Here is a 22,787-nt window from a genome sequence, read left to right as displayed (position 1 = left end):
GCACTTGCCTAAAGAGCTTGGTCCTTTCTTTCCAAACGTGATACACATAAGAAAAGTTACTTGGAGGAAGCGGTTTGGGTCAAGATAGGGTTTCTCTCTGTAGCACTGACTGTCCTAGAATTCTCTCTATAGACTAGGCTGGCCTCAAATTCAAAGATCAGCTTGTCTCTGCCTCCCAAATGCTGGGATTAAAGCCATGCACCAGCAAACCTGGCTAAGAAAATCTATTCTTGGCAGCACTAGAAAAATTCAATATTGGATACAGATTTAAAAAAAATTATGCTAGGTGAAGATGGGTAAAATAACTACATGTCTTAGAGCTTTACTACTGTGAACAGATACCACGACCAAGGCAAGTCTTATAAAAGGCAATATTTCATTGGGGTTGGCTTACAGTTTAGAGGTTAGTCCATTGTCATCAAAGCAGGAATCCAGATACTCACTGGTACAGGAGAAGCTGAGAGTTACATATCTTCATCTGAAGGCAGCTAGTAGGGCTGACTTCGAGGCAGCTAGGGTGAGGGTCTTAAGCTCACACCCACAGTGACACACCTATTCCAACAAGGCCATACCTCCTAATAGTGCCACTGCTTGGAACAAGCATATAAGCCATCACACTACATAAATACTCAGTAACTATCAATCTTTTTGTTTTGTTTTTCAAGATGTTTCTCTCTGTAACAGCCATGGCAACTATCAGTCTTAAAGTAACACTTAAATGTACTAGGCACTGATTACACAGACTGTAAATAGTGTGGAGTGTCCTTTAGTAATTAAGTGAAGGTTAGTTATACTATCACAAAACAGCATACCATATTTTTACAGAATTTTGGCATAACACTTTCTCTGAGTTAACACCTCAGACCACTATCACTGAGATTTAAATACCACTCAAATCCATGCCAACTTATTTTCAATCAGTCTATCCTCTTCACATTATTGAAATAACTACAAGATCACTTTCTTGCACTTAAGTCAATAAGTGCTTTTTAAGAACATACTATAAAGTACTTAGAATTAACAGCCTTGTAAATGTCATTTAAGTCTGTCTGCTTTTCCTTGTCTTCTTTAGCTTTTTTTTTATTCGATATATTTTTTACTTCCATTCCAAATGATTTCCCCTTTTCTGGCTCCCCACTCCCCGAAAGTCCCATAAGCCCTCTTCCCTCCCCCTGTTCCCCCATCCACCCCTTCCTTTAAGGTTTATTTATTTTATATATGAGTACATTGCAGCTATCTTCAGACACACAAGAAAAGAGCATCAAATCCCATTAACGATGGTTGTGAACCACCATGTAGTTGCTGGGAATTGAACTCAGGACCTCTGGAAGAGCAGTCAGTGCTCTTAACTGCTGAGCCATCTCTCCAGCCCTTTATCTTTCTTTTGTAAGCACACTTCCCTAACACAGTAGTTCTTAACCTTCCTAATGTTGCAATCCTCATGTTGTGGCAACCTCCAACAATAAAATAATTTTTTGCTGCTACTTCATGACTGTAATTTTGCTTTTGTTATGAATCATAAATGTAAATATGATATGCAGGATGGTATCTGATATGACCTCTATGAAAGGGTCATTCAACCACCACAAGGGGTTGTGCCTCACAGGTTGAGAGCCACTGCCTTACCACTTGGCCCTTTCCCCAAAATTTTGTGCTTCCTTACTCTTTTTCTAAGCTCCCTCCCACCCTCCACCACAGCCATGTAAACTAACCTCTTATGTGGACAGTTTAAATGGCAGGGTCTTCTCCTTCTCTCCTCCATTGTCCTCCACTAAGAAGCTATTAAGATTTAGTTTGCCAGATCTCGGGTTTTTCTTTCAAACTCTAATAAAATTGTCCTAGTACCTATCTCCCCCAACAAGTAACATTTTAAAAAGCTTCCATTTATAAAGTCTTTCCCTGTCCTTTGTCCTGACACCTTTCTAGCTATTTTCTCAGGACCTGTCCCAGGCACACGTTCTCTTCTTCCCTAAACAAAAGTTACAGATTTCAGAAAAGCACTGGATGAAGTGGCCAGTGTCTCATTAGTACATTCAAAGTTGCCAAAAACATGTCTGCTATTCACATTACAAACCAACAGCCAACACTTTTAGAAACATACAGTGAGAAATACATTTTATAACCCACAACCAGAGTTGAATAGATGGCAGATGGTTCAGCAGTTAACAGCATTGATCTGTTTGAGGAGTCAGGTGGCTCACAACCACTACAAGCACGGTTCCAACGAGATCTTACAAGTTCAACCTCTGAGAAGCAACTCCACTCACATACACATACCTACACAGAGACCTGTATATGTACTGGGTTGGCTTGATATTGCTTGTATTCTAGTGCTAATACTGGTTCCTCAAGACCAGTATTAGCATTGCTCCAAAGATCAGAGAGTCCTAAAGTAGAGTCAATTGGTGCTATGTGACCTTGGCCCCAAGTTATTTCCGATTGGTAAATAAAGATGCTCACAGCCTGCAGACATAGGCAGGGATTGGGATTCCAGGGCTGGAGGTCAGAGGAAAACCTTGAGAAAGGGAAAGAAGGAAGTGAATGGAGGAGAAGCTGCCACCAGTTAGATTAATCTTGAAGTAATGGCCATGTTGTATGGCCAGTTAGAGTTAAGTGCAACCCAGAAGAAACATGGCAAATTATATAATAGGACTATTGGCTGGGAAACAGAAATAATACTATAGAGGATAGATATCTCCCCAGCTCTTAATGCTGATTAAGGCTTATTACAAATACAAAGTTTGAGTGTGTCTTTTATCCAGGAACTGAATGATCAAAGGAGGGTAGAAACTCGGGATTGGGATTTAAAATTTCTACAACATGAGCACATAATTATAGATAATAAAAATAAGCTAGGCAGTAGTTATACATGCCTCTAATTCCTGCACTCAAGAGACAAAAGCCAGCAAATTTCTGAGTTTGAGGCCAACCTGGCCTCACACACGCGCGCGGGGAGGGGGCAGTAAAATGGGGTGTTAATAAAAAGAATGAGCTGTTAACTAAAATGGTCTTACCATATGGACTTTATATGAGACAGGGTATCACTATGAGTCCTGCTGCCTGGTGCTGGGATTAAAAGTTTGCACCACATGCTCGAGTAGCTATCTTTTAAAAACCCAGAAGTGTGTGTGTTTGTTGATCAACTAATAATACTTGACACAAATGCATGTAAGGATAAAAAATTCAGTGAGCCCTTAAGAGTTGAAGCTTTAAGCCTGGATTCCTAAACAATGTTCCATAAGAACTTGGTTTAGGAGAATAATTCTCATTATTTTATAGCTACACTAAGGGTAAAGGAATCCTATCATCAGAATGTTCCTCTGTATCCCCTAGAGGTACTGTGCCTGGAGGGAAAAAAACCAAACACTATTTTAAACACAGAAGAATAAACATGAAGAACAGACCAGAACTGTGTTAGGATCATAGACCAGGTTACTTACATAGTATGATTTGCAAAATTTATAAAATTTACCTCAAATAACAATGTGATTGTGAGGGAGTTTTCTCTAAACTGGTTTCTGGTGGCTACTGGCAGCTATGAAAGAATCCTAATGCCATGCCATGACCAGATTCACCTAAATCAACTGGCAAAACTGATGGATGCAAATATATCAATTTTCAAAGAAACATATGTTGTTTTCAAAGAAACATATGAAGCCGGGCGGTGGTGGCGCAAGCTTTTAATCCCAGCACTTGGGAGGCAGAGGTAGGCGGATTTCTGAGTTCAAGGCCAGCCTGGTCTACAGAGTGATTTCCAGGACAGCTAGGGCTACACAGAGAAACCTGTTTCAAAAAACCAAATCCAAAAAAAAAACAAAAACAAAACAGAAACATATGAGCAACAATGACTGCTAAAAACTATAACAAAGCATGAACCACCTTTTGCCCACTGTGTAAAACATGAACTCCCACATTGCTTTAACTTTTTCCTCTCTTTTTCCACCGTATTTTTGAGGGAGCTTCTTTCATTACTGCCAAATGTCTACTCCAAGATAACTGGGTTAATTCTCCTATTTCTATCTCTCATCTTGCAACAGGAGTGTTGGGATCACAAACACAGGCTACTACATTACACTTTTTTACATGGGTTCTGGGAATTGTCATCACATTTCTATAGCAAACATTTATTGAGTCATCTTCACCAGCCCTTCTTTTTATATATATCCACTTTTTGAATATATATATATATATATATATATATATATATATATATATATATATATATATATATATATATATATATTCAAACAGCTACTTGAGGGCTAGGGGGAAGGACTTACAAGAAGGAAGTGCAGTCCCAAAGAATTGCAGATGTAAAGATCTGTTATCATTCTCTAGCTCATTCGCCTCATTTTCAACAACTGGTAGTCAGTTAATAAGTTATTTTATGTCCTAACACTAAACTAACAAAATATAGTCTTATAAACTATACTCTGTGAAGACCAGGTTATAAAATTATTAAAATAGACCTTGAAAGTTCCCTCAAGTCGTAAAACACAGATATACAGAATACATTCTATGTAAAAATCTCAGGGCCAGAGAGATGTCTCATTAGTTAAGAGTACTGGCTGTTCTTCCAGAGGCCCTAGGTTCAATTCCCAGCACCTATTGGTGGACAGGTCACAGCCATCTATAAGTACAGTTCTAGAGGTTCCCATGCCATCCACCTCCTCAGATACCAGACAAACACAGTGAATATATCTGCATGCAAAACACCATACACATAGATATTAATTGATTTAATTACATAAAAAGGAGCTGTTTTTAAAAAGAAAAAAATTGCAATCTTATTCTTTAATAAATAAGGCATTAAGAACAGTAAAACTGGGGCTGGAGAGGTAGCTAAGCAGTTAAGAGCACTGGCTGCTCTTCCAGGGGACCTGGGTTCAAGTCCCAGAACCCACATGGCAGCTCACACTTGTCTATAATTCCAGTTGCAGGAGATCAAACACCCTCACATAGACCTACATGAAGTCAAAACACTAATGAACATAAAAGAAAAATAAATTATTTTTAAAAAGTAGTGTTAAAAAAATAGTAAAACTGTCATCCTTAATTATGGTGTTTTCCTTTCCTTTGGGGTCAAGGCATGGTAAACATGAGAAGGAAAATCATTTCCATAGGGAATTGAACCTAGGACCTCAGTACTCTTAACTACTGAGAAATTTCTCTAAATTGCATAGGACTTTTTTCTCTTTTGGCTGGAGCAATGGCTCAGAGGTTAAGAGCCTCTAAAGGATTTGAATTTGATCTTAATACTCATATCAAACAGTTTACAATCAGGTGTTACTCCAGCTCCAGGGGATCCAACAGCTATGGCCTCCTAGTGCACCTTCATTCACATGAACATAATCTCACAGAAGCACACATAAATATATAATTAGAGATGAAATTTTCTCTTCTCCTCCAAGCTTACAAAAATTAATATCCTAAATTATAGAAGGGGTGTGTGTGTGTGTGTGTGTGTGTGTGTAAATTATTTACAGTCAGGCAATAGTAGCACATAGCACACATCTTAAATCCCAGGATTCAGGGGGCAGAACCACGCAGATCTCTGATTCTGAGGTTAATCTGGTCTACAGAGAAAGTTCCAGGACAGCCAGGGCTACACAGAAAAACCCTGTGTGTGTGTGTGGGGGGGGGGGTTACATATAACCTCACTAGAAAAAGCTTTTCATAACATATTTATTCCAGCAGCAACATAGCTTAAATTTCTGAAGCTATCTTTTTAAAAACATGTTTTAGACATTAGAGCTTCAAGCATAACCCAAAGGCTCTACACATGATCACATTGAAATGATACTCGATATAACCATTTTGCTTGCTACTTTAGAATTTTTTTCAATTTTCAAAATTAAGTTTTAATTTTAGTTGAAGGAGTGAAGATGTCAGTCAGTTCCAGTATACTTACTAAAGTGTATCTGGAGGACCAATAATAAGGGCTTCCCAACGATAGAGATCATTGTCGTCTATTAAACCTGCTGAAAAGCCTTCCACTGGATTTTTGTTGAGTTCTGTGGAAAAAGAAAATTTCAATAAAAACTTTAAAACAGTTTTTCTCCAACAGGTAAAGTATGACCATAAATAAGCTATAAACTATGAAAACTATTAAAATGCTGCTTCATAACTATAACATTTCCATACAACAAGGAAGCCATGGGTATATTAACCTATCCAGATGGAATTGTTTTGTCTTCCTACATCTACCTTGGGATTCAACCAAAGCTCTTAGCATTCTGGGTAGGTTTTATGAGAGGCAATCAAAATGCAAATAAGGCTGATTCTCACAAGAGATTTTAGTTGAAAGAAAATCAAAAGTCAAATCAAATCAGAAATGGCAAGTTTTCTATAGCCTTTAAGACTAATTCTTAAAAAACAACCAAAAGCACTTTTACGTCAGAATTGCCGAGTGTTTTCAACTCTTACTTACATTAACATCTGTCTGATTGCCATGATGCCTTGAGGTACATTCAACTATGCAACAGGAATAGCTTTCTAAGAATAGCTGGTGCCTACAGAAATAGTGATGGTATCATAAGATTCTTCTCTTCTAAACAGTGTTCTGCCATGAAGAATAGATGATGAGGGCAGAAAATTAAGAATCGAGACAAGGAACTAGTAAGGTAGAAAAACAAAGGCCAACAAAGGATCATCAAACAACAGGTTAGGAAGAGTATAACCTTAAGAGTTTACAGAGATGGACGTAATAAAATAAGGATGCCTTTGTAATGGGCAGATCGCATGAGTTTTTCAAATAGCCTTAAGTAAGTGTAACTGACATTAGAGGTATTCTATATATACCTATAGGTATATATAATAGGTATACTATATAATTTGATAATTTTAATATACTTTCATCTTTGAAGGCAGGATAAGAATCATGATAGTAAGTATACACAACAATCACCAGAAAAGTTATTATTTTGTCAAGAGAGCTGAGGACTGACTGATTCAAACTGGGCAGTGAGTAAGGACAAAACATGTTTAAGAGCAGTTCAGAAAGGACTTGCCAGAAATCTAAATGAGTGCATGATTCTCATACAGTACTTGCCCATCATCAAGATGAGCCATCTAATCATGAAAGCAAATATAATACAACACAGAGTACTATAAAATGCCAAACAGTGTGCTGGTAACTATGGAAGCACTAACTCCATAACTTTGAGCAATCAAAGGTGGTTTTAGTTCAACAATTACAACTTCATATAGGGCTATTAGGTCCATCTTCATTTGTCAATCTACTGGAATTTGAAATTACTTGGGAGACACACCTCTTGTGCATGTCTGAGGGTGCTTCTAAAACAGTTTAATTTGGAATGTGGTTGGAACTATTCTAAAAGGATTGTGAAACAGAATACAAGACTCATACCCACTCCCATCATTTTACTGCTGTCACATTGCAGCTATCATACCTTACCAAGCATGACGAACTAAATAATTGATGAACCATAAACAATTTTTCCTAAAGCTGTTTTGATCAATTATTTTGTCCAACTAACAATAAAGTAATTAATGTACATCACAACATGCAGACAACAACAACAAAATGGTAAAAATAAAGAATTAAATTGTATTTTAACACAAAGAACTTCTTTTCTTGGATTTTGAACACAGATTTTATAAATCTAATAAGCAAAGCAAACAGATAAAATCTGTATTTTAAAATACCATTAAGATATGATTTGCATTTTAAACTTATTATGTTTATAATCATATACCTTTCACTGAATCCCAACTATGTTGCTAGCTACTAAAAAAGAATACACATACACACTTTAGTGTTGATGGGAATGGTTCCTTTGAGGTCTAGCTCAAGAACTACCCTCCTATCTTTGAAACCTTTTTAAAAATAATTTATTAAATAATCTTGACTTCTGTTAAAAATCCTATTCATTATAGTTGCAGCCTGTATTGTATTACCTAGCATTTGACTATCATGGGTTCATTGTTCCAGAAAAATATATAAGTAAGGACAATGTGAAATAGGTAACCTAAAAGTAGTACAAGGAATAGGGGTTAAAGAAGTACAAAAGAAGGGCATATAACAATCTTTAATAGCTTTAAAAAAAAAGGCAGGAAGAGCACCACAACTCTGAGGCCAGCCAAGTCTATATTGTGATGTCTAGTCTCAAAAGTTTAAAAAGGGGGAAGGGGGTGCAGCACAGAGGGACACACACATTTTATTCCAGAACATGGGAAGTAGAGGTGGGTTAAGTTGCAAAATGACCGTGACTAATAATGAGACCCTGCCTTGGAGGGAGAAAGGGAAAGAGAAAGACTTATAGAATATCTACAATGAAGAACTGGGCCTATACTGAACAAAGAGTCATAAATGAAACAAGACAAAATGGCAAAAACTGGAAAGTAAAGGCGTTTGTTAGCCATATTAAGTTTCAACTTCATACATGGAGCAATGATAACCCTTGGAAGAATTGGAATGTATTTGTTCTTAATACATTTTCAAAAAGTAGGGCGAGCTTGGGAGATTTAAATGTTCAAAAACCAGTTTTAGAAGTTGGATAGATAGCCGGGCGTGGTGGCGCACGCCTGTAATCCCAGCACTTGGGAGGCAGAGGCAGGTGGGTTTCTGAGTTCGAGGCCAGCCTGGTCTACAGAGTGAGTTACAGGACAGCCAGGACTACACAGAGAAACCCTGTCTCAAAAAACCAAAAAAAAAAAAAAAAAAAAAAAAAAAAAAAAAAAGTTGGATAGATGGCTCAGAGCTTAAAAGATGATATACCAGGGAGCTTGAGAGATGGTTCGTTATTTAAGAGCACTGACTGCTCTTCCAGATGTCCTGAGTTCAATTCCCAGCAACCATATGGTGGCTCACAACCACCTATTATAGGATCCGATGCCCTCTTCTGGTATCTGAAGACAATTACATTGTACTCATATACATAAAATAAATAAATCTAAAAATAAAAGAAAAAGAAAGAAAGAAAGGAAAAGAGGAAAAGGAAAAAAGAAAAAGATGATATAGCAGTTGCAGAAAACTTGAGTTTGATTCCCAATACCCATATTAGGTGTAACTCCAGCTCTAGGGGAGACGATGCCATCTTCTGGCCTCAAATGCACAAACCCATATACAGACACAAATGTATACATAGTTAAAAAGAAAGCAGTCATTCTTTAAAAACCATGCTAGGCATGTTGGTACATACTTATAAATAACACAAACACTGAAGATACTTGATGAAGTGGTGAAATGGTTTTGAAACTAGAAAAGGTTAATGGTTGTATAATACTGTGAACATAGATATGTTTATCTACTATTATTTGTATATATGTTGTTTATTACATTTGAACATAGTATATCTCATCTTAGTTCTTAAAATGACACAAATGTATTAAAATAGGAAACACAAGATGAGATACTTGTTTGAAAGGGGGAAACTTACTTAATGTTAAATTTCTACAGCACATATATGTTGTATATGTTGGGAGAGGGGCTGTCTTTGCAGAGTTATAGACTGTACTTTGGACCTTGCATACACTAGGCAAGTCTTCTACCACTGAGAGACATCCTCAGAATATATCAGGGTTTTTGCCAGAGAGGAAAGCAGGAAAACAAAGAAGCTAATATGTTTAACAGAGTAAATAGCCAACAATGATAAGTTCACTCTTCTACAGCATGGAAACACTATCTCAATTAAGGCCATTGGGTTCAAAAAAGAGAGCCAAAACCGTCTTCAGCATAAGCAGTAAAGATAACTAGAACAACACTAACAAGGTTAAGGTGGAAAAGTGCAAGTGGAAATTGTTTCTCTAAGGTTTCGATAGATAGAAAAATTACAGTAGCCATAGCCACGAGCAAATGAAATTCATGCAATCAAGTAGTTTTATTTGGTTGATTTTTCAGGTTTTTGTTTTGTTTTGTTTTGTTTTTTTTTAAGGCACGATTTTGTCTTAGTGGGCCTGAAATTTGTATGTAGACTGGCTGGCCTTACCCTTTAGCCTCTTTGCTAAGACTACAGACATATGACACTATAATGGTTGTGGTTATTGCTGCTGTTGTTTTAAATAGGATCTTCCCTTGCAGCCCAGGCTATAGAATCAGACCTCGCTCTGAGAAATAATCAACTAATTTGGGGCAGGGGGAGAGGCATGAATCCACAAAAACTAAGAGTAAGCATAATAGTGTATACTCTCTGATTTCAGCTTTTGGAGGGTGGGAAAAGAAGATCCTGTCAGACATGTCTCTAAAAAGATGAGAGCATATGAAAAGTGAACAAACATGAATTATTAGGATCAATACAAATTCATAAAGTGTTTTTTTAAAAACTAGACTTATACACCAGAAAAGGTTCAGGGAAACAGTCATCTCAGTATGATGAACATTCCTAGTATACACAATATGGTCTTCTAATACAAATTTACAGCTAACAGTGAAGCAGGGTTTTGGGAAGAAATGACAGATTCTAAGTCTGAGGCATAAGGAAAAAATATGTTAGGCTCTTCTCAATACTCAATAAAATGTGTTAGGCTCTTCTCAATACTAAATAAAACAAAAGCTATCAGTTAGAAGCCCCACTGGCTAAAAATGTTATGAGTTGAGTATTAGTATGAATAATAACCGTGAAGGATAGACAAATGTATTTCAATACATGAGTAACTAACATACACACACAAAACCAACCAGCCATGGCTGTTATAATTAGGTGCTAGTAAACCATTTTGTCATTTTGATTTGGGTCTTATCCCACAGCTGGCTTAATGCCAGCACTCAGGAGGCAGAGGCAGACAGATATCTGTGAGATCAAGGCTAGCCTGGTGTATAGAATGTGTTCCAGGACAGCCAAAGCTACAGAGAAAAAAGGATGGGAGGGAGGGATATACTTCTTCAACCATGTAAAGAATCAATCTCAGGTCAGCAGGCTTGGTAACAACATCTTTTCCACAGAGCCATCTCATCATCCAATTCTTGGCCTACCCTGTGCAAGCAATACATTATTTTGAAAACCAAAGAAAGTAGAAGAACCTTGCACTCTATTATCAAATACTGAAATAATAATTATGTTATCAAATAACAGCTCTCTCTAAAAAACTCCAGTTATGCGATTGTTTATGGAGCCCCTGGGTATGGCTAAGTTGAACATGCCCAATTTTCTGAATTACTCAAACAAATTTAACTTTTCCTGATTCAAAAGACATAGCTTCTTCTTCCTCCTTTTTATCTTCCTACTTTAAGAAGCTGCAGAAATTTAAAGTTTGCCTTCTCTGGGTTTTTGGGTCTTGTTTTGCTTTTTTTCTTTTAAAGCAAGATTGTCCTCTGGCTTAAAAAATAAAAATACATTAAGCTGAAAAGTTTCAGAAATGTCACTTTATTACTTTTTCTACATTTTTTAAAATTTCTATGTAAAATGAATAAGCCAAATAAATCTTTAAAAGATAAAAGTCATTATTTTTGAGGTAATCTCATGTAGCAAAACTGAACCTGTTCAAAGCTCATAGTAAGAGTCAAATATAAAACGGGGCATGGTGGTGCACACCTGTAATCCTAGCACTTGGGAGGCAGAGGCAGGCGGATTTCTGAGTTCAAGGCCAGCCTGGTCTACAGCAGAGTGAGTTCCAGGACAACCAGGAAGAAACCTGTCTCAAAAAAACCAAAAAAAAAAAAACAAAACAAAACAAAACAAAACAAAAAAACCAAACAACAACAACAACAACAACAACAACAAAGAGTCAAATATAAAACACACAGAGAAACACGTTAAGAGAATCCCTGTTATGAATATAACTAATAGAAGCTACATGTGAGAAATTATAAGGACAAGACCTGGGATTGCAAGCAATTTTCTATAGAATCTAAACATTAAAGAGGTGAGAGATGTTTATGAGTTAACTGAATATATGAAATCTGACTAGATAACAGATATTAAGAAATATCTGCCAGGCAGTGGTGGCACATGCCTTTAATCTCAGCACTTGGGAGGCAGAGGTAAGTGAGCGAATTTCTGAGATCCAGGCCAGCTTAGTCTATATAACAAGTTCTAGGATAGCCAGGGCTATGCAGAAAAACCCTGTCTCAATAATAAACAAACAAACAAATAACAATGATGATAGTAATAATAAAAATAAACATTTTGGTTTTTTAGACAAGGTCTCACTGTCTGTCCCTAGATAGCCTGCTCTGCCTCCCTAGTGCCCCAGCACTAGGGTTAAAGGCAAAAACCATGACCCCAAACTTAGAGTCCCATCTTTACAGCAGATCCTCTTTGAATCTTTTTTTTTTAACTTTCCATCTTTGCAAGTTTCTGGCTTTCTGAGGTAAAAAGTCTCACTATGTAGTCCAGGCTAGCGTTGAATTTATAATCCTGCCTCAACTTAGAATTGAAATTACAGAAGTGCACCATCATGCCCAATTCTTTAAACCATTAAGGTAACATATAAAACCTTTTATCTAAATATTCTGTAGATTTTCTTAAGTAAATTATGATTTACCAAAATAATGTTACCACTCTATCACAGGAATTGCTACACATCTACTGTAATAGTGTTGAGAAACAGAAAAGAGGTGTGTTTTGTAATTACTGTAACTACACAAACAATCATTTCCTCAACCTTCATTAATAAATCAATATTGGAAAAATACCAGTGGTGGTTTGAATGAGAACAGCCCTCATAGGCTCATGTTCATATACCTGGTTCCCAGTTTGTAGAACTGTTTGGGAAGGATTAGGAGGTATGGCCTTAATGGAGGAGATGTGTCAGCAGCAGTGAGCATTGAGATTAGCACTGTGTCTCTTGCTTGCTGTTTAAGAGTCAAAGTCTCAGGTGTTCCTGCCACCATGCCTTTATTCAACCATCATAAAGTCTAATCTTCTGGAACTGTAAGCCCAATTAAACACTTTCTTTTATAAATTGCCTTGGTCATGGTGTTTTTTCACAGTAATAGAAAAGTAACTAATAAAGTGATATATCAACAAACAACTGCAAAAATTTTATTACATTTCTACTATAGTTTTTTTTAAAGATCCAATCTAATAATCTTTATAGATTTCTAATCAACATTAAAACTGCTTACAATTAGAATATTTTTCTTTACATTTGAGTCATAGGCTACAGTGAGCTGACTTCCTAACTGGTTAAAAAAAAGGGGGGGGGACCATGGAGCAGACAGGCAAAAAACAGTCATTCCATATTTATAAGACTTTCTAATATTCTGCCAAAAGGATTTTCTTCCTTAGAATTAACAGGTACATTCTACCACCTACATCTGACCATGGTGTGTCATTCTCAGGTTAAATAAAGCTGTTCTGTTGTCAAAGTCATCTAAATTCTCATTCTTTCTCTCTCCCTACAAACTTAAATGACTCTTATATTCTAAACATATCCTGATGAGTTTATCTAGACATATCCTGATGCCCTTTGTATGTTGTAGCTTGTGCTTAAATACAACATCATCAGCATACTTCTCTGCTGAAATCTGATGCAGCAGGAATTCCTGAGAACAGAAGACCATATACATTATATGGTATTATATGTCAGGACTAAGTCTGCATTTCAATTCTCCTTAGTCTTGCCAAATTTAGTCATCTCATTTTTTTCCCAAGCTTCATTTTCTTATCCATAAAGTAGGATAAAACCTATAGTGGTATTATAAAACAGAAAAATAAGATGTGTGCATATAAGTGCTTGAGTCTGGAAGGCAAGGACCAACAGCTGGTGGTTTCAGATTTGAGACAGGGTCTCTCGCTGAACTTTGAGCTCACTGATTTGACTAAATTGGCTAGCCAATGAGCTCCAGGGCTGCCCCCGGCCCTTCTAGCATTAAGTCCCTGCAGGGAATCTAAACTGGGATCCTCTCAAGCTTTGGAACAGGCAATTTACTGACTGAGCTGTTTCCTCATCACCAAAAGAAGACACAAAATATTGTCCTATCTTAGGATACATGTAGAAAATGTTAATTATCCATAGTCTTCCCATAGTCTAACAAATACAATGTTCTTTAGAATCTCAAGAACAGCCTCAGGAAGTAGAAGGAGGGTCTTTGAGTTGACGGGTAGTTAAGACAGCATGGAGAGCCGGGCGGTGGTGGCGCACGCCTGTAATCCCAGCACTCTGGGAGGCAGAGGCAGGCAGATTTCTGAGTTCGAGGCCAGCCTGGTCTACAGAGTGAGCTCCAGGACAGCCAGGGCTATACAGGGAAACCCTGTCTCGAAAAAACCAAATTAAAAAAAAAAACAAAAAACAAAAACAAAACAAAACAAAAGAATCTCAAGAACAAGCCTATACCTTCGCTACCACCTTTTAAGAAAAATACTAGGCAGCTCCAAACATCATCCAAACTATGTTTCTAATGAGAGTTGCTGTGAGCCCTCCACCCCTGACTCCCTGCTTACAGTAAAAATGTTCTAACTTCCAATATTCCTGAGGGAAGAATTTTTTCCTCACCATTTGTAAACCTACAAGACATCTATTAATACATGCTTAAACCTGTATTAAAATGTTTACTAAACTCTGTCTGCTTCATAATATGCTGTCTAGTCCTGACTTCTTTTCAAGTCAAATTCACAAATGCTGGTTTGGCCTGAGTCAATTTTCCTAAAACTCTTTGGGAATATGTTAGGCTGCTGAGGTCGACAGTGTGAAACTGCCTCCTTTACCTGTATCTCAAAACGCTGACAATAAGATACTGTATAAGTTTACTTTTAAAATGTAGTTTAAAAAATAAAAATGACTAACTATAAAAGTTGAAGCTAGAGAAATGTCTCAGTGTTTAAAAGTCATATATAAGCTTTCCGTAATAAATACAGCCTAAACTAATTCACAAGAAAATAAAAATATAGAATAAATAGAACATATTTGAGCAAGAAGTACTAAACTTAAAGCAATAACATGGGCATCTAGGAGAAGGAAATCAAGTAAAAAAAAAATGTGGGCAGAAGAATCAAGTTGGTCTCAGATTTATTTCTCCATAACAATGCATAGCTGGTAGTGACAAAACTACAGAATTCTAAAGCAAAGTGTGATACAAAGAATAAGGAAGTCAAAGAAATCAAACTAGGATGAACAAGATTGTGGATGAACCTTAGAACTTGTTTCTTAAATTTTTTTTCTTTTTTACATCATTTATAGTGTGAACATGTACACTGCACCATACTGTACATGTGGAAGTTAAAGGACAGCTTGCAGGACTTAGTTCTCCCTTTCTACCATATGAATTGAATTTAGGTGGTCAGGCTTCGGGACAGGAACCCTTACCCAGTGACCCATCTCTCTGGCCTGCTTCTTGTACTGCTAAAAATGAATTTTGTAATCCGAAACACAAATAATAATTACTGAGTCCACACAAACACCCAAAACTAAAAATATTACCACAAGCCTAAAAATATACACGATTGCTCAGCAGTTAAGAATATTTATTACTTGTGAAGGTACCTAGGTTTGGTTCCAGCAACCAAATCGTGGCTCATAGCCATCTGTAACTACAATTTTCAGAGATCAGATACCCTCTTCTAGACTCTATGTGCACCAGGCATGCACAAAATATACAAAAATATATGCAGGTAAACCATACATAAAAAAATTAAAAGGCAAATTAATACATATGTATGTGTACTTTTATATATATACATAGATTGGTTCAATCTCTGTAACTGCATGGACTGATGATTTGGTCAAGTACAAGAGTACTGTTTTTATCTAAAAATTAAATTGATGAGTACCAAAATAATTTGGCTGGATATTTTTTGGTTGAGACAAGCATGACATGAAAACTTAAGTCACATAGGTCAGAAGAACAGTCACCTATACAGAAATATATCACCTTGAATAATAAAGTAAAAATACTTATATGATTAAGTAGTAATCTATTTTCATGTAACTATAGAATATTTATAAAAATACAAACAGTATACAAAACAAACACTCAAATATATGTATTCTAAAACACTGTTGAGAGAGCTAGAGCAATGACTCAGTAGGCAAAACACTCATACATATGATGTAAAATCATTCTTTTGAGAGGAGGGAGTGAGGGAGGGAGAGAGTGTGGGAAGGAGGGAGATGGAGAGAGGAGGGAGAAGGAGAGGGAGGGACGGAAGGAGGGAGGAGAGAGAGAGAGAGAGAGAGAGAGAGAGAGAGAGAGAGAGAGAGAGAGAGAGAGAGAGAGAGCATTGAGAGCTAGAGAGCTGGTTCAACACCTAAGAACACTTACTATTCTTGCAAAGGACCCAGGTTCAGTCTTAGCATCTATGTGGCAGCTCACAACCACCTATAACTAAAGATCTAAGAGGTCCAATAACCTTTTCTGGCCAAGGGTGGTACACTTACAAATATCCAGGCAATATAATCATACACACACAATAAACCTATTTTAAAAAAAAATCAAGCCAGGTGTGGTGGTACAAGCCTTTAAAGCAGAGGCAGGCAGATCTCTGAGTTCAAAGCTAGACTGTTCTACAGAGCAAGTTCCTGGACAGCCAAAGCTAGAGATTTCAACAGCCCCTACCCCTGCAACTCTTCCACTACTTCTTAGACCTAGGTATATGGGAGAAAATAATCTAAGCTAAGCATCAGGCCATACCAGGTTCAATACAAGGCATATCAAGTAAGACAGTATTTGAACCAGCTATGATACACTCTATTATGGTTTAAAAATATATGAAACATCATGTATGTTCACGCGTGGAGCATTTGGCCACCAGCTGGTGCTGCTGTTTTAGGAAGTTGTGAAAATTTGAGGATTGTGGCCTAACTAGCAGAAGTGGACTGGTGAGACAAGGCTTTAAAGGTGATAGTAATTTCTGGTTCTAGCACAAATGCTCTGAATCCTGATCCATTAGGCTATAAAGAGCTCCAGGAAAGTGATCTATCTTCCTGCTGCAACACTATTCCTGACCATGAAAGACTATACTTTTTAAAACCATAAGCAATTGGGTGGGTGGTAGGCGGTAGAATCTTGGTGGGGGGGGGGAGGAGAAATAGAACCATGATCCAAACAAAACGAACTTTTCCTTAAGATGATTCTGTATTGATCATAGCCACAAAGAAAGTAATGAATATACAGATGCATATTGATTCACTTTCTGGTATATCCCTCTATCATGCTTTAAATTCATTTTCAAATCTTTTCCATCTAAGGTGATGGAAATAATATACTTCTGTGATCCGAATCATGACCGACTTTATCCCTTATTCACTTTCTAGTAATAAAAGGGAGAGTTCTGACCATTCAGAAATGGTATACATGCAATCAATATACTCTTTACTGAAAGGTATTCTGGGCCTTTTCACCATTAAGAAGCTTTGAAGAAAATAAGACATTATATAAAAACAATGAGTATAGGCAGGAGGCCTAGGAAAGCACATGAAACAAAATAAAAGAGCAAAAGGGAATGAGGGGATGAAAATATATGTGGCCATTATGGACGAAGTATGGAGGTTCTTCATAACCTCAAAAACTAGGACTGTCCTATCCAGCTACATCAATCCTATGTATATACCCAAAAGAATCCAAAAACAGCATTACCACAAAAGGTACCTGCGCGCATAATACTTACTGCAATTCTATTCACTATTAAAGATACAAGTCAGCTTAAATGTCCATCAATAGATGAAGACAAATAAAATGTAATTATGTCTACAAAATGGAATTTTATTCAGCTATAAAGGATACAATGGCTTAAAGGGCAAAGTACTTGTCATACAAGACCAACAGCAAATTTAATAAGCAGAATCAACATGAAAGTGAAAGAAGAAAAACAACTTGACAAACTTGTTCTCTGACTTCTACAGGCACTCTGTAGTACAACTGTGCAAATACTTACCCATAAAATATAACAGTTTCAAAAAAGTAATAATTTAACATTTTAAAAAAGGAGTGAAATATGTAACTTGCAAGATAATAAATGGAAATAGAACCCATCATATGGTGAGTGAAATAAGCTAAACTAAGATAAATATTTAATGTTTTGTCTTAAAAATCTCTCAAGACTTTATTATGCATGTATATGTGCACATAAGTATATTTGCATGTGTTTGTATATCATGAATATAGAAGGAATACTATTTGAGAAGTGGAAGGAAACAAGCAGTAGGGGAGAGGAAAGAGAACAATAGAAGTGGTCATAGTGCAAGTGCGAAAACCAAAACAACTTAACAATGAACAAAGCCATAAAAAAAAGCACACATTAAGATTGTTTTCATGGGACTGGAGAGATGGCTCAGCAGTTAAGAGCATTGACTGCTCTTCCAAAGGTCCTGAGTTCAAATTCCAGCAACCACAAGGTGGTTCCCAACCATCTGTAATGAAATCTGATGCCCTCTCTTCTAGTGTGTATGAAGACAGCTATAGTGTACTTAGATATAATAAATAAATCTTTTTTTAAAGAAAAGATTGCTTTTATGTTAGCTCAGTGGGCTCATGCTAACATACATAAAGGCAAAACACACATACACATAAATTTAAGCCAAAAAAAAAAAAAAACCCTCAGCTGGGAGGTAGTGATGCAAACCTCTATTTGCAGTACTTGGGAGGCAAAAACAGGGCTATATCTTGAGTTCCAGGCCAGCCTGATCTACAGAGGGAGTACCAGGACAACCAGGGCTACACAGAGAAACGAACACTGTCTTGGGGGTAGGGGAAAGGAGATTGTTTCTATGCAAGAGAAAAGTGAAGGTGAAGATGATTTACATGTTTTCTGAAAACAAGTGGTAATTTGCCCCACAAATTTATAGACACAATCAATATGGACACTGCTGAGCACTGCATGAAGAACAGTTGTTCAGTATCTTCATAGTTCTAAAAGACAAAAGATAAGTTGCAAAGCAAGCCATGAATTATTTGAGAAGATTAAAAACTATACCTGGAGGCTAAGAGGATGGTTCCACACTTGACTTATAAGCACCAGAACCTAAGTTTGATCCCAGAACCCACAAAGAATTACCAGGGTTACAAACGGCACATAGTTAGTTGTAATCCTAGTCTTGAAGAGGCCAAAACTAGAGAATTCCTGTGGCTCTCTGATCACCTATCTCAAAGGAAATAGAAAGTGTCCTGAAGACAACATATAAGGTTGTTCTCTGGCCTTCACATGCACACATATGCACTGGCATGTTATGTGTACATACACATATACACTTTTTTTAAAATAAAAAAAATATTTTTTGAGACAGGGTCTCTGGCTGGCCTTGAACTCAAGAGATCCACCAGCCTCTGCCTCTGAAATGTTGGGATTAAAAGGATATACCATCATCCCCAGCCTTAAGATATTTTTAAAATAATCCATAAGGGGGACTGGACAGATGGCACATTGGTCCTTGCTGCTCTTGCATAGTATACAGCACACACATGGAAGCTCACAATCACTTGTAACTCCAATTCAAGGGAACCCAATGCTCTTTTCTGGCTTTCTTAAGACACTAGGCCTACACATGGTATGTATGTATACATATATACACACATACATGCAGGCAAACCCTCATTGTTAACAAATAATTCTTAATATATAATTAACTTTTAGAAACCTACAGGTAAACACTGTAGCACAGAAAGACCTATAATTCCAGCAACTAGCAAGCCTGATGGAGAATACCTAGGGTTCAAATCCAATCTGGGCTACAGAGTGAATTCAAAACCAGTTTTGGCGTTAGAAAAGAGGAGGGAGGGAGGGAGGGAGGGAGGAAGGGAGGGAGGGAGGGAGGGAGGGAGGGAGGGAGGGAGGAAGGAAGGAAGGAAGGAAGGAAGGAAGGAAAAGAAAGAGAGAGAAAGAAAGAAAGAAACAAACAAACAAACAAACAAAGAAACAAAGAAACAAAGAAACAAAGAAACAAAGAAACAAAGGGGAAAGACAGAATGCCCCTCTAGCTCTTGCAAACTTGCCTAGCATGTTTAAGGACATAGGTTCAACCCCTGGTACCACAAAGCAAACAAATCTACAAGAATATTTAAAAGTCAGTGATAAAGCAGTTTATACAGTTAGCACAACTGTAATAGACTTCCCAGCTAATTATAGAAAACAATTATTAAACATGAAAATATTTAAAAAATAAATTTGGGGAATCTGGAGAGATGGTTCAGCAGTTAAGATCACTGAGTGCTCTTCCAGAGGTCCTGAGTTCAATTCCCAGCAACCACAGGGTGGCTTACAACCATGTGTAATTGGATCTGATACCCCCTTCTGGTGTGTCTGAAGACAGCTACAATGTGCTCATATATTAATTAATTAGCTAATTAATTAATAAGTCTATCTTTTTAAAAAAAGGTGAATTTGAAGTAGTGAGATGGCTCAGTAGACTGCCACCAAGTCTGATGATCTGAATTCAAGCCCTGAAACCATTACATGGTAGAAGGAAGAGTACCAATTTCCACAAGTTGTCCTCTAACCTCCACATGAGCACATTAAACACACAATAAACACAATGGGGTGGTTTAAACTAAAATGTCCCCAACAGGCTCATGTATTTGAATACTTGGTCACCAGCTGTTGTTGCCATTTTGAAGATGTTATGAAAACTTTATGAGATTTGACTTTGCTAAAAGAAGTCTATCACTAAGAGATAATTCCTATTTTGGCCATGTGCTGCTATGTTCCACAGCCCCACACCCTTGACATTATATTCTTCTGGAACCACAGTCAAAATAAATTCTTCTCTAAGTTGCATTTGGCCAAGGTATTTTATCACAGCGAAAGAAAACTAATACATGGATAAATATAACAAAAAAATTTAAATGAATTTACAATCCCAACAAAAAATTTACAAAGTCTTCTAGTGGAAACACATGTGGAAATAAACATAGTCTAAGAATTTGAATAGGCCACCATAAACCAAGTTAGAGTAAGAAAGGAAAAAACTTGCACAACTGTTTTAAAAAGTAAAGGACTTTCTGTGCCTCTATTCTCTTATGGGGTGTAACCAAATTTCTTTGACAAACCAAACCCGTCCTCTAAAATTTTACTGTATCTCAATCCTATTCGTCCTCTACTGATCTGGACTCCTGACATTCTCACGTTGCCTCACAGTTTCTTCCATCATTAAACCCTTCCAAATTGGAGGGCAACTCTTCAAGACATGGAATGAGACAAAAGAAAGTGAAACCATATGATTTAAGACAGGGCATTTATAGAGAAGTTAAACATTGTATGCAGCAAGGACACTCCTTAAATTGTGGGAGTAAACTACTCAAAACACCTTCAAGAAGTCCTTGAAACTCATTAGATTCACTTGGCTCCTCTTTTCCCAAGCATATGCATAATGTAAAGACTGCTGAGAGTTACTCTCACAGATTCTGAATTACCTAGAAGAGGCAGACACCAGCTAAAATGAATGCCCCCAGGGGGAGGGGGACGACGACTAGAAAGGACACCCCCAAATTGCTGAACTGCTATCAGGTTATAAAATGAAGCCCAGGTTTACAATTTTCATGAGCTGTCACCCGTGTGGGTGGCTTTATTGATATAGTGTCTTCTGAGTCATTTCTGCTTTATCACTGACTTTTAATTTAAATATTCTTGTAGGTTTGTTTGCTTTGTGGTCACTTTTGAGCCCCCCATAAAAAAATTTTTTAAAAGCTAGGGTGGTGGTTCATGCCTGTAATCTCAGCACTCAGGAGGCTAAGACAGAAAGATCTCCAAGCCAAAGCTGAGAGCTACAAATTAAGTTTTGGGCCAGCCTAAGCAAAGACTTTCTTTATATTTATGTGAATATATCTATGTGAGTTCCTCCTGTAGCTTCTATGGCACTTCTCCCTATGTAAAATGTTCTTTTTTTTTTAAGATTTATTTATTTATTATATGTAAGTACACTGTAGCTGTCTTCAGAAGACACTCCAGAAGAGGGCATTGAATCCCATTACAGATGGTTGTGAACCACCATGTGGGTGCTGGTATTTGAACTCAGGGCCTCTGGAACAGCAGTCAGTGTTCTTAACCACTGAGCCATCTCACCAGTCCCAGAAAGGTTCATTTTAATCTCATTGATAAAGACATTGAAAACAGAAATAACTTCACATGGATACAAACATTAAATTCCCCTAACCTGCAAGCCATTCTTTACAGAGTGAGGAAATCAAAGCCTCCATTAGAATAATGGTGGTTACTCTGGCTGTCCTGCTAAGAAACAAAGCTAGAGTATTACAATGCTGAGCAAACTTAGAAACACATTTTATAAATTAATTTTTAAATAAATGTAAATACATATTTTTAAGTAAACAAGTAAATTATAGGATACTGTTTCAACATATTTGGGTATCTATTAAAAGTACTTTAATACCTTGTGTGTACTGTTTAAAAGCCTTCCCTGAATTGAATGATTCAGTAAGCATGATAATGGTAAGTGTGCAGTGACCTAACAAATATTAACTAACAAAAGATACAACAATGTCTCAGATCCTGTTCTAAATTCATTGTCCTGTTCCCTGATCATAAGAGGTGAGGTGAAAAAAACAGAAGCAAAGGAAGCCGACCTGTAAAACCTTTCTAAAGCAACCAAAACTTTTAAAGCCTATCTTCTTGACTTAGAAATGGCTATTCCTAGAAGAGAAATAACTGGAACATAAAAATATTTTCGCTGGAAAAATTCAATAATAATTCAAGTAATTTTAATTACAACTTTAAAAACTCAAAATGAAATATTATAGTACCAGGATATGAAAAAAATTACATACCTATTTAGTATACTTTGAAAGAGTAGATGCTGACATGAGAAAATTTAGTTGTTTGAAGAATGAAATATGGCAAATATATCATCTATCTCTTTAAAAAACAGAAAGTGGGTTGCAAAGATGGCTCAGTTGTCAAGATCACTTGTTGCTCTTGCAGAGAACCTGGGTTCAGTTCCCA

At 36.9% G+C, this 22,787-nt stretch overlaps 1 protein-coding gene across 17 annotated transcripts in view; it reads right to left on the bottom strand.

Annotated features, from left to right (window-relative positions):
- Positions 1-22,787, bottom strand: part of LOC127696398 (uncharacterized) — an 837,478-nt gene that overhangs the window by 46,737 nt on the left and 767,954 nt on the right. Inside the window, exon 3 of one of the 17 annotated variants that reach the window (XM_052199094.1) lies at positions 5,912-6,014. The exons of the other annotated variants lie outside the window; for them this stretch is intronic. Within the exon in view, the coding sequence (XP_052055054.1) occupies positions 5,912-6,014 (103 nt within the window). The remainder of the gene's footprint in view (positions 1-5,911; positions 6,015-22,787) is intronic. 17 annotated transcript variants of the gene reach the window in all.

This window comes from Apodemus sylvaticus, chromosome 11, assembly GCF_947179515.1.
Source record: "Apodemus sylvaticus chromosome 11, mApoSyl1.1, whole genome shotgun sequence".
Classification (NCBI taxonomy): Eukaryota; Metazoa; Chordata; class Mammalia; order Rodentia; family Muridae; genus Apodemus; species Apodemus sylvaticus.
This window is presented reverse-complemented; position numbering and strand designations above follow the sequence as displayed.